This window comes from Trichosurus vulpecula, chromosome 4 (assembly GCF_011100635.1).
Source record: "Trichosurus vulpecula isolate mTriVul1 chromosome 4, mTriVul1.pri, whole genome shotgun sequence".
Classification (NCBI taxonomy): domain Eukaryota; kingdom Metazoa; phylum Chordata; class Mammalia; order Diprotodontia; family Phalangeridae; genus Trichosurus; species Trichosurus vulpecula.
In genome coordinates this window covers 54242896-54255286 of record NC_050576.1, presented here as the reverse complement: position 1 = coordinate 54255286, position 12391 = coordinate 54242896, and the positions used below count along the sequence as shown (strand labels likewise).

The 12391-nt window shown below is 44.9% G+C and overlaps 1 protein-coding gene across 2 annotated transcripts; it reads right to left on the bottom strand.

Moving 5' to 3' along the window:
• Nucleotides 1-1585: 1585 nt before the first annotated feature.
• Nucleotides 1586-11514, bottom strand: FCRLA (Fc receptor like A). Of its 2 annotated transcripts, none has more exons than XM_036756884.1 (6): nt 11430-11514; nt 7996-8016; nt 7542-7745; nt 6446-6709; nt 4326-4610; nt 1586-2509 (listed from the first exon to the last, which is right to left on the bottom strand). In XM_036756884.1, exons 3-6 carry the CDS (start codon nt 7726-7728, stop codon nt 2133-2135), a joined length of 1113 nt encoding a protein of 370 aa, XP_036612779.1. In that variant the 5' UTR covers nt 7729-7745; nt 7996-8016; nt 11430-11514; the 3' UTR covers nt 1586-2132. The 2 variants fall into 2 exon arrangements, with proteins under 2 accessions (XP_036612779.1, XP_036612778.1); XM_036756883.1 differs by lacking the exon at nt 11430-11514 and adding an exon at nt 10340-10433.
• Nucleotides 11515-12391: the final 877 nt, after the last annotated feature.

Here is a 12391-nt window from a genome sequence, read left to right as displayed (position 1 = left end):
ATTTATCTTCACCTTGGGCACCTATGTCCACACATGTTCCCTCCTCTACATATCTTCTTTCTGACCATTAAGACTGGTGATGATATTTCTAGGGATCCCAGAGCTACAGAGGTAAATGCTGCCCAGAAATTTAACTCAAATCTCACCTTCTCCAGGAGCCTTCCATTGACTAAGCTAATCACTCCTGTACACTCTCAAGCCCTTATGTACTCAGTTTGACTTGTTTTAAATCATACTTTTGAAGGTGTTATTTTGAGGCACGTGTGTGTGTGTGTGTGTGTGTGTGTGTGTGTGTGTGTGTTTCATCTTCACATCTGTGAGACTGCTCCCTGAGGGCAGGGACTGGGCTCAGTGCTCAGGATAGGGCTTCGAACAGAGCAGGTCCTTGTTTAATGGTGGTATGACTGAGTACCTGAACCTAGTGGGATAGCTAACATTTAGGAGGGGAAAGTGGGTGTATGTGAAAACATATGAGAATTACTGTACAACTATACTAAGGAAGTTGGTTCAGGTTCTGAAAACTTCATCAACCTTTATAGAATGTGGAAAAGAACTTTAATCTTGAAATCTGAGGACATGGAACTGAATCCTGCCTCTTCTACTTAATAGCTGTGCAACCTTGAGAAAGATATTTAACTTCTCCAAGGCCTCGGGTTTCCTTGAGGAAGTAGGGCACAATGACTTCTAAGGATCCTTCTATCCTGAAACCTATAATCCTCTGCTGGGCTGCTTGTGAGAAACTGATAAAAGCCAAAAGAAACTTCTGGGTTAATGTTCGTAATTGTTACAAAACTGTCTTGGAGGGAGAAAGAGTATTAATAAGTCAAGTGAGACTATTTTGTCATAGAATCAGGTAGCCCTGGAAGAGTCTAATATTTCTGGAAGGCTTTCTCTGGGAGTCACTGTGTTCCTTGAGTATGTGGCCTTTGAGAAGTCTTGAGTGGTGAATGGGCTGTGCTGTGAGCTACCTGAGGTCTTGAATATAAAGAACACTGAAAGTTTGTTGGTGATGACTGTGTCACATAATTGTCAGTGTCATCTAAGTGCTTAACAATACTTTCCGAGCCATCCTCTCTCTGGGTATGTCTGTATCAGAGGCGTGTGAGGTAAATAAAATGTGAAGACTTCACAGGGAAGATATGTATAAATATATATCTATGTCTATACTGAGAAATGTATAAAAATCAAGAAATAGGGAAGTGGAAAAATTTTGAGGCCGTGAGAGTCTGATGGCTCATCCTCTGGGAAAGTTTACCCTGAAACTTTTTGTTCTTTCTTCTGGTTCTAGTTTAAAGATTTGCTCAGTAAGAATAGGGTCACTATGACCTGCTTTCCTTTACTGTAAAAGTACTGTAAAAGAATGGAGAGGGTCTCCCCCTCCCCTTATCCTATTCTCCTTCTTTAGATTTATAGATGTCACCTCAGTTGTAATCATTAACTAAGGGATTGGGAATTGGAGTTTCTGTGCCTTGATTTCCTGGTTCTTTGTCTAGCTTTTGTGCTCAGATTGTAAGCACGCCTCCCAGCCAATGGTGAGAAAGGTCAGAGGTGGGCTGGAATTCTCTTGTGTTAGGTATAATTATTGATGCTTTGCATTTTGTACTTTGCCTCCTTTGCTGGTTCTGCTCTGTGCTGGCAGAGGACTCCCTATTCTCAAGAATGGAATAAAATTTATTTCTGTTCACACCCTGAGAAGGTTCCTTATTATAAATTAAATTTTAATTGGTGAGGGTCTTCCATCCCACACAGAGGTTATGGTAGAGAGGTCTGATAGAATTGTCTAAAACTCTTCCATTCAAACCCTCATCACTGACATGAGAGCCAATGTGTCCAGGGAAGCCTGATTGTCTTCATAGCCATCTGGTGGCCCATGTGTCTTGTGTGGGGTGAGGGAAGGTTCTCAATAACAATCTTCTCAGGACTCTCTTACCATATGGTCCTAATTCCTGCCCCAGAATTAGAAGAATGCAAATTATGACACTCGTGCACAAACACACACACACACACAAATTTGACCAAATGTTCCCCACCTAGAATTGTAGAAAAGCATGAATTGATGGGGACACAAAAGCCATAGAAACAAAGACTCAAGACCCAGATCCTATTATCACAATGAGAGTCCAGTCTCAGGCTCATTCCCTCTGTGGCCCCTTTGAAGTTCCTGGAGCCCCATGGGCCTTGGGGGCTGGCCCTTCAGCTGCCTCTGAAGCCCTGGACTGAAGGTGGCCAGAGAGATCCCTGAGTTCTAGAACCACGTGGCCCAACAGGGTTCTTACATCCTGCATGTGACGAAGCAGGATTTGCATCTGGTAGTTCAGGTAGGGGTCTTGCGTTGTTAGAAGAGGTTTGGAGCATGTACCATCAGAAGGCTGGCTCTCTGAAGAAGGGGGACTGGATTGAGGTGGTTTTTGGGGATCTGGAGGAACTGGTTTCGGAACTGCTGGTTTTTTAGGAGTTGGATCTGAAGTAGATGGAGCAGTTGCTCTTGGAGGGCTTCTTGAGGAAGAATCTATTAGAAGACACAAAGTAGAAGTCAGGGTCACAGCATTGCAAACTGGCAGAAAGTCAGTGCAGTTTATCTATGGAGCAGAAAGAGTCCAACTGTTACTGATAACCCTGATAAGCACATTAGCCCTTGTCCCCAGTGAGTTTGCCTGTAGCCAACCTATAAAAACAGAGCTAGCCCAGGCTTCTGGACCACAGTGGTACTCAGGCTGCAGAGCTGCTGTCATTGTCAGCAGGGAAAGAAAAGTGGCTGGTTGAGACCTCTGCCTGGAAGAGATGTCCTTATGGGTCTGTATTCCCTGAAGTTGTGTGTCTCTCCTGGAATGTCCTACAATGGACTATACTGAAAGATGATGGAGGTCTCAAGGCACAGCATACACCAAAGGCTGGGTACTGTTAATACTGTGTTGCAGGGTCAGTAACAGCTTTATTTCTGAGGATAGGGAAGCCTCTATTCTCTCACATCTGTTTGTGCTAGACATTGTGGGATCCTGACATATGGGGGAGAAATGACCCAGGGTAACTCTCATTCCAGGATCCCTGAGCATTGTCCCTCCTATATTCTTTATTGCTCCCCTAACACACATGTGCATGCACACGTGCATGCACACATACACACACACAATATCATAATTAGGTGGGATGAGGAATGGCTAGGGCCATCTAGGGTATGGCTGGGAATGTTGATGGGATGGGAGCAATAGTCAAAGATATTCCTTCTAACTCCATTTTCTGACCAAGCTGCCATGCACCTTGGAAACAACCTTAAGAATTAAAGACAGGAAGAATTCTAATCTCCCCTTGAATCTGGGGAAAATATCTAGAAGGAAGAATTTTTGATGGGAAGTGGGATGGGTGTTTTCTCTTTGTTCAGATCAACATCTATACACAATGACTACACCCCGCTACCACAATTTATATTGGGGGAAGAGATGGGAGTTGGAAAAGTCCCCAACTTTATGGTGTTGTTACAGTTCAGTCATATCTGACACTTTGTGACCCCCTTTGGGGTTTTCTTGGCAAAGTTACTTGAGTGGTTTGCTATTTCCTTCTCCAGCTCATTTGATATATGAGAAAAGTAAGGCAAACAGGGTTAAGTAACTTGCCCAGGGTCATACAGCTAGGGTAGATTTGTCTAAGGGCAGATTTGAACTCAGGAGGATGAGTCTTCTTGACTCTAGGCCCGGCACTTTATCCGCTTCACCACCTTACTGCCCCGTTGCATAGGACATGTTAATCAATTCTTAGCATTTTCAAAGAATAGAAACAGAAGGACCCTAGGGAAACTTTGTAGCAATTTGAGTTAAATTATACTCTAAATGTCCCAGAGATTTAGTCTGTCTGGATTCAAACTGCATCAATAAAACAGCCTGTTTTTTTGTCTTTGTTCTTATTAAGGAGATGTTCATGTGGACTAGCCTTTTTATGTCCCTGGCTTATTGCTATAGAATTGCCGGAGGGTGGGCTCCTTGGGTGGCCACCACAGGCTGATCCTTTCCTTTGTGGTCTCTGCAGATATGGCCATAACCATGGCCCCCAACCAAGCTGACTCATTATCTAGGAGTTGTCACTTAAATAGTGAGGCTTGGGATGGGGAGGCACCATGGTCAGAGAAAGGTGGAGACTAAGGAAGACACACAAGAGTGTTTTCTTTAACTTTCTCCCCTTCACAGAACGCTGAAACTGGATAAATGAAGTTCTCTCGAAGTTTCTACCGTTTCCTTTTATTTCTCTGGTATAGGCAGTCCCTGGGGGAACGTCACACCTAGCCCATCAGCCCGATTCCCTGCCCACCCACTCCCTGTCCCCTACATACTCACTTTGCACCCGAATCTCAAGCCTGGGGCTCTGCTTCCGGATCTGGCCATCCTCTGTGGCTGTCTCACACCAGTAAGACCCAGAGTCTCCCAGCTGCACTTCTGGGAACCTATATTTTGGGGACCTGTCTTTGGCCCGAAACATCCTGCCGTCCTTGTAGAAGGAGAAGTGAAGCAGGGAGGCTGATCTCTGGGGGCTCAGCTTTGTCTCACAGCTCAGGGTCATTTGGCTCCCCTCCTGGGGCTTTGTGGAAGGGGTTGCTGTCATTGTTGGAGGTGGAAACAGCTCTGGGGAGAAGGCAGATGGTATAGGAGGAAGTGAGAAAGGAGAGCTGTGAGGATGGGGTGGGGTGGGGTCTGGTAAACACAGCCTATACCCTGATATATGAAGGGCAAGTAGAATTCCCATCACACTCCCCTCCCCAACTCTGAGATTTCTTCCCATTCTCTGCCCTCTTTCCTCCCTTTCCCTCTCCCAAAAAGGCCAAGATACTTCTCTTCAGCTTTGAATTACTTGATAGGACCACTATCCTTTTTAGACTATGGTCTCCCTGAGTGCTAAGGGGCATATCTTCAAGTAGATATGGTTCTTCAGAGGTAGGTAGGTGACAGATGGATGGATGGATGGATGGATGGATAGATAAATAGATAGATAAGATAGGTACATATAGATATTTAACTGTATCTACATGTCTATGTATCTATCTATATCTGTCTATTTATCTAGTTGGATTTAACAGGGGTGTGCTGGAGCCAGCTGGGTGGGGCTCATATGAGCCAATTGTTAAATTTCCAGTGTTATACCTCAGAAATCAGCAGTCCTACAAATCAGAGCTTGGTTTATTGTTTTGTTGATTATCTAGACCTAAGAAGTGATGGAGAAAATGTTAATAATGTAAATTAAACTTAAAAGTATGTTAGGTATACATTTTTTTTCTGGGACAGCTGTTTTTAAACATTTACCAGTATACTATTGATTGGGCAGCTCCACAAAATATTGCCATTCTCTCCTCCTGCCCGAAATTACTTTAAATATACTTTGTATTTGCTTACTTGTGTCTGTGTTATATTTTCCCTAGTAGAATGTAAATTCCTTAAGCATAGAGATTGTTTCTGTTTCGTCTTTGCAATCCTAGCACAATGCCTGACAGAGACTCAGTCTGTGACTTCACTGGTATGGGCTGAGAAAACCCACTCTACCAATATAGGCTAGCACCTTCTCTGAAATTTATACTCAGATAATTGCCTAGAGCAGAGGTGTCAAACTCAGGAATGGACCCTAACCAAATTAAAATGTAATTGGAAAATGTTTAACAAAATAAATGAAAATACAATACAACATAGATAATGTTCATCTGGAACTTTCTAAATCAATATGTGACTGTCAGGGATCCATATGTATTAGTTTGACACCACAGGCTTAGAGCATTGATATTTCAATTGACCTGTCTACAGCTGGCATATGTCTGAGACCAAACTTGAACCCAGAGCTTCCTGGTTCTGAGAGCACCTATCCAGCCACTAATACTTGCTTCTTGGAGCATAGTAGGTACTTTAGTAAGTTTTTTTTGGAGTGAATTGAATTGAATTCTGTCAAACTATGGAAAGTAGGAGGATAATGGGAGTAAAGAAATCTGAAGGGTCAGAGGGAGAGAAGGAGCTACTGTTTCATGCTTCCTCAGCAAATCTCTTTTAAAAGTTGATTGCTTAAGGGCCCAGCCACTCATGAGTCTGGCCACAGTCCCTACCAACACTCCTTATGATTTGGAAGAGGGTGGGTAGGTGATGATGCCACACTCACATGTTTAAATGGGGATAAAAATATTTGGAAGAAAATTCAGTAGAAATAAAGTAGAAATCCCTTAGTTAATCTCAAAGTGCTCTACAAATGTAAATTCTTGTTTAAATGACCTTCCCACCTCCACCCAGCCCAGGGATGGCAAGCCTCAGTAGTTAGAAAGTTCCTTTTTCTTGACTTTACCATCGTGGCTCACCCTGGGACACGAAATAACCTCCATTCACCCCTCCATCCCCCAGCCAGCTACAGCCTGGGCCACTGGCCCCTAACAAAGGCTCTCATACATAGCACCAGGACCTCCCCTGAACCCCACCTTAGCTCACACCTTGTACTCTAAGGAATACAGCAGCTGCCTTCTTGGCTCCAGGGCCAGGCCTCTTGAAGATGCCACTGCAGTGATAGTGCCCACTGTCCACTGCATGAACCATGCCAATGGAGAATGCCGGGTCAGGCCCGGGGGGGCCCAAGGCTGAGCTATCTCTGTAGAAGGTGACCTGGGACAGAGGCCAGTCCCCCCATGCCAGGCAGTGAAGGATAAGAGAGTCACCCTCGAACACAGGCTGGGCCGGGACCTGTAGTATCAGCCAATCTGCAGTCCAAAATAGGGAGAGTCACTTCACTGCTTCAGGATTATAACCTTCCTTTCTATCCAGGTCCTCCCACAGCCCTGGCTCCCTTAACTTTCTGAGATTTCTGTCAGCTCAAGCCCCTAGGTAGGGGGGATGGGTTGACCCTCTGCGGTGCTAGATGCTTCCTGAGCTATAGAGGAAGTTGGAGAAGGGGGAGATGGAGGGGCCTATTGTATTGTTAGGGACAGTTTCCTGAGGACATTAGTGTAAATGGGCTGTGGCAACAGAGGTAATGGGACTAACCAGAATGAGCAGTACAGAGAGCCCTGCTACCCAGTAACTGGCATCAAGAAGGGCAGCTTGCAACCCTGGTCCCAAAATTCCCCCTCACATACCACATCTCTCCCTAATTTAGAATTCACCTCACTCCTCCATCAACCCTTCTCCATGACCATTCCCTCAGCACCATCTGGCTGCCATGGTTCAAACTCCACGGGCAGGAAATGTCCAACTTCTTATTTTCATAGTCAATTTCCCCCCTTTCCACTGTAAAACATTTTCAGAGCCAGGGTCTTAGGTTGGTGTTCAGTAGAACCTGGCCAGGACTAGAGACTCTAGATCTCTAAGGGATAGAAAGAAGGTTAAACTGGTGATCTTTGATGCGGGGCATGGGAAAGGCAGGAGAAAAAAAAACTGGGCTAGTGCATCTCAAGGTTGAGCTTGGAACAAACTTGGGATAAGAGATGAGGTCTGAGGTTTGGGTTGGGGGTTGGCTGGGGCTTTGACTGAAGCTAGGGAGGACCGTAAGCATGGGGACAGGTAGAGAGATGAGGATCAGGGACCCTCACTTACCATATGATACAATCAAGTGTAAGGGGTTGCTGAAAGTATAGCCCTCGAAGGTCTTATAAGAATATCCCTCTGATTCTGTCCCAGAGGTCTGGCTGATGTGAGAGCTGAAGCTTGATGTCCTGGAGTCCTGCTTGTCATGGTTGCTGACACTCTCAGGAGGTGATCCTCCCTCATACTGCAGTGTCATTGGTTGGCTCTGGAACACTGAGGCACAAGGTGGCCTGAGATAATGGCTTGGACTTGGGAATGGTAGAAAGAGTCTCTAGGGGGATGTAACCCTTTCTGCCCTCATCTGTATTCCCACCTCTCACTCAGGAAATGGCCAATTCCAGGGAAAAGTTGGGAGAGCCCAAGCCTTTCCTTCAATAATTTCATTTGAGTTAATGACCCTGCTTCTCTAGGATACTGTGGGGTGGAAAAGGAGGAGGGGCATAGAGGGGAATGGTGAACTCACCAGCTCGACCACCAGCTGTTCCTGTAAGAGACCAGAGAGATTGGTGATCAGGCTCTGCAGTGATGGGAAGGAACTGGATGGATCATATTGAGAGCTGGGTCTTGGAAGTCATCTAATCCAACTCCCTCATGTATGAATGAGGAAAATGAAGCCCAGAGAAGCTGTGACATGCCTAAGATCACAAAGCTGTAAGTGGCAGAGCCAAGATTCCAACCCAGGTCCTCTGACTCCAAACCCAACCTTCTTCACTGCACCAAAAGTAATTAAGATTAGACTAGATTAAACTCTAGGATTCTGATCCTATGAAGGGACAAGTTCAGGGACAGGATGAAGTTTCCTGTACTCTGTTGGTGATTTTTCTTCCCTCTCTGTGCTTTCCCAAGAAGATTTTTTATCTTCCCCTACAGCCTTAAATACCTTTCTTTACAGAAGGCTACCACCCCTTGACTCTGTCCTCTACCTCCCATTGTCTTCTCTGCAGTCCAGTATCTATCAGACATCTCTTCCTAGGTGACCCCTGCTACCTCAGAATTTCTAAGGCAATGACAGCCCTTGTCTTCAGCCTATCCCCCTGCCACCTATCCTTACTGATTATTGCAAAAACCACCTTTCACTCTTGTCTCAAAATTCAAGACCACTGTCCTGTGCTTACTCTGCTTCTTACTCCGTGAAGTGTCTCTGTCTGTTTCTGTCTCTGTCTCTGTCTCTCTGTCTCGCTGTGTCTATCTCTGTCTCTCTGTGTCTGTGTCTGTGTCTGTGGCTATCTCTCTGTCTCTGTCTCTGTCTCTGTCTGTGTCTGTCTCTCTGTCTCTCTCTCTGTCTCTCTGTCTCTCTCTTACCCTCCTCCTATGACCAGTGCTCTCTTCTCTGTGTTCCTCCCACACGTGGCCCATTCACAAGCCCACACCTTGGTCCCATATTCTCCAGCTCAATTTCCACCTATCCCAAGTCCTACAATTAAATACCTCTCTCTGGTCTGGTGACTTCCCTATTGCTTCCAAGATCAAATACAGACATTTTGGTTTGTCATTTCAGTCCCTCAACAACTATCTTCCCAGTCACTATACCTCTTCACACATGCTGCAGTCCAGCCAAGTTGTCCTCCTTAGTGTTGCTCCTACATGGCACTCCATCTTCTACCTCTGTGCCTTTGCCTAACCTATCCTCCATGCCTGGAATGTACTTGCTCCTCTCCTCTTCTTACCATGCCTGGTTTCCTCTAAGCTGGTTTCAGCTCAAGCTCTACCTGGAAGCACCACCTTGGTTACTTTCTTGATCCTCCTAGGTCCTAGTGGCCCCCTAAATCAAATCACTGTGAATCTATTTATATTATATTCAGTGCATGTTTACTTAGATATAGTTGTCTCCCTCAATTTAATATAAGTTCCTTGAAGACAGGGGCTATTTACCTGTTGTATTTGTATATCCACCACCCAGCATTATGCCTGGCCCACAGTAGGTGCTTAATAAATGCTTGTTAATAGATTGGTTGCTTCAGGCTCTAATCAGATCTCTTCTCTACCTTCTTTTACCCTCCTCAAACAACCAAGGACTAATTTTCACCCTTAAGTACCTTACATTGATTGTCTCCCTCAGCAATATCTATCATTTTAACTTATTGCAGGTCCTTTACACCCTTCTGTTCCCCAGGCCTTGTGCCTGTCCCCTCACAGGACATCCTGGATAGCTTCCCACACCTTGTCCATTAAACTTGCTGACAACCCCTATTCAAATATCTCTTGAATATTCACTTGTTCCAAAAATCAATTCTGACCATCAATAGGTAATAATATTAGAGTAGTGAGGTCAATACAAACCCCTTTTTAATCTATCCCCTTTCCCTTTCTCCCTCCCTTTCTTCCTCCCCTTTCCTTCCTTCCTTCCTACCTTCCTTCCTTCCTTCCTTCCTTGCTTGCTTTCTTTTCCTGTCTCACGCAGACTGGATATGTGAAAATGACTGGAAATGAAACGACCCTTCATGGGCTTGATCCCAGTAGTGATCAGTGTAGAAGCTTTGGCCCATTCTGCTTCTGATCTGGGCCACTTGGACCTTCGTTAGTTGGCCTGGTAACTCTCCCCTCTCCCTCGACCAAGTTTACCATATTAATGCCAGATTTAGCACAGAAACCCAGTTGACTTTATCCCTAGTGCAACTCAGAGCTTCCAAACTCAAGAGATCCACCAAGCTTCAGCCTCCCCCTGGTAGCAGAAATTATAGGGGTGCATTACCATGCCCAGCCTCTTTCTTCACCCATAGACAGATGTATATTTAGAAATTCAAAAGCATACCCACACCCAAGCATCAAGACAGTAAGCACAACAAATGCTCAAACACACTCCTCACCCAGGAGCAGCAGAGCTGCCCACAGTCTCACAGGAGAGAGGACAGGAGCCCAGGGAGCAGAGTCCCACAATAACATCGTGATGGGTGTCTGGATCTCTTGCTACCTCCAACTTACTGATAGAGTTCAACGCAGAACCTTTTAAATTAGAAAAGAGGAACTCAATATAACTGCCTCTTCACTTTACCTCAGGGTTATTTCCAGCTTGTTTGCATGTTGTGTTCAGCCTTAATCCCCTAGATCATCTCCAGACTTTGATTTTTAAAGGCAATTCAGGATCTCTAGAGCACTTCCCTCCCCTGCCCCCTTGCTAAGAGCAGTGATTATCTATTATCCAACTGACAACCCCAGCCCTGGGAGAAAGAGGAATGGTGCAAGAGTTGTTCCATCTTACAGATGGAGAAACTGAGGCCAAGAAAAGGAAAATGATTTGTACAAGGGCATACACAGGATACTGCTGGCAGAGCCAGACCAAAGACCCAGCCTCATTTGTTACCCACCAGTGACAAAATTCCCAAGAAGGTTGGAGCAATGCAGAAACAAATTCCAAGTCCATCCTGGTCAGCCCCACTGGTCTGAAAGAGTTTGCTTGAGTTCATGATAGACAAAGCCCTCTTCTCTGACAGAAGCACTGAAAGACTTGGTGTCCCTAGAGGACACAGGACCCAGGCTCCCGCTGGAAATATCCACCAATCCTGAAGAAACTGGAAACAGGAGGAATCAGATGGCTTGAGAAACCCAAGAAGGAGGATCCAGGACAAGGGAGATAGGACAGTAGGGGCATCTCTTTTCACCTCTGAGCTGTCTCACTATCTGTTATCCTTTCCATTAAGAGGTCTCTATGCTCCCAGGATGTCTATACTTAGCATTAGGGGTTGATGAAGAATGATAGAGATACTCTCTGTCAGGGACAGGGAAAAGTCTAATTGCCCTGAAGCAGAGGGCAGTTGATACCTAGAGAAGTCTGAAATTCTGAGGTGAGTACTGTATTGCACAGAGATTAGTTAGAGTCACAGCACTTGAGAATTGGCAAGGACCTCGGTAGCCAACTTGTCCAATCCACACACCAAAGGGATTCTCACTATTACTTACCTGACACTTGGTCCTCTGGCCTTTGCTTGAAGACCTCTAAGGAAGGGGAACTCACCACCCCTCAAGGCAATCCATTCCACATTTGTATGGCTCTAGTTGTTAGAAAGTTTTTTTCCTGGCATCATGTCTAAATTGCTCCTTGTTCTATCTATGCTCTGGGGCTAAATATTACAAATTTAATCCCTTTTTAAAGCCCTTCAGATACTTCAAATTAGACTTCAAGATACCCCCTCCCCTCCAAGGCTTCTCTTCAGGCTAAATGTCTCCATTTCCTTCACCTAATTCTTACATAGCATGGACTCAAGGCCTTCTATCATTCTAGTTGCCCTGCTCTGGACACTCTCACTTATCTAGAGTTGGTATGTGACCACAGTATGTGATTACTCTCTTTTGCTCAAATTAGACCCATCATAGGCACCAGCTATATCACTTTCTCTGATGCTTGAACATTTGTGAATCTAAAAATAAATGCAAAAAAAGAAAATTTCCATTGTTTAAGTTAAGGGATGCCTGTACTGACGAGGTTAGTCCTAGCTAGTCTGGGAGGAGCTGAATTTGGTTATGGTGGGGAGAGTGTAGCAGAGGGAGACTTTGAGGCAATGAACCTTGTAACAGGTGGGGCACAAGAGACTCCGTGGGCCCAGAAGAGAAAGAACAACCCAAGCCTGCCTCAAATAAAATTGTTAAAGAAAACCTTGCACTTGTATGTCACGTTTCAATGCACAAAATGCTTCAGCATATAATAAAGGGGGCACAAGCATTGTGTAGAAGAAAAAGAACCCAAGATAGAGTTTAAGAGTTCTAACAGCTAATAGTTATACAACCTCAGGTTTAAATTTCCTCAGCCACAAAACTGAGAAAATATTTGCACTATTTACCTATCTCACTGATCATACATGTCAAGAGAGAGAGGAACAATCAATGGATGGCCTGTGCTCCATCGATACACATACAAGGTCAAA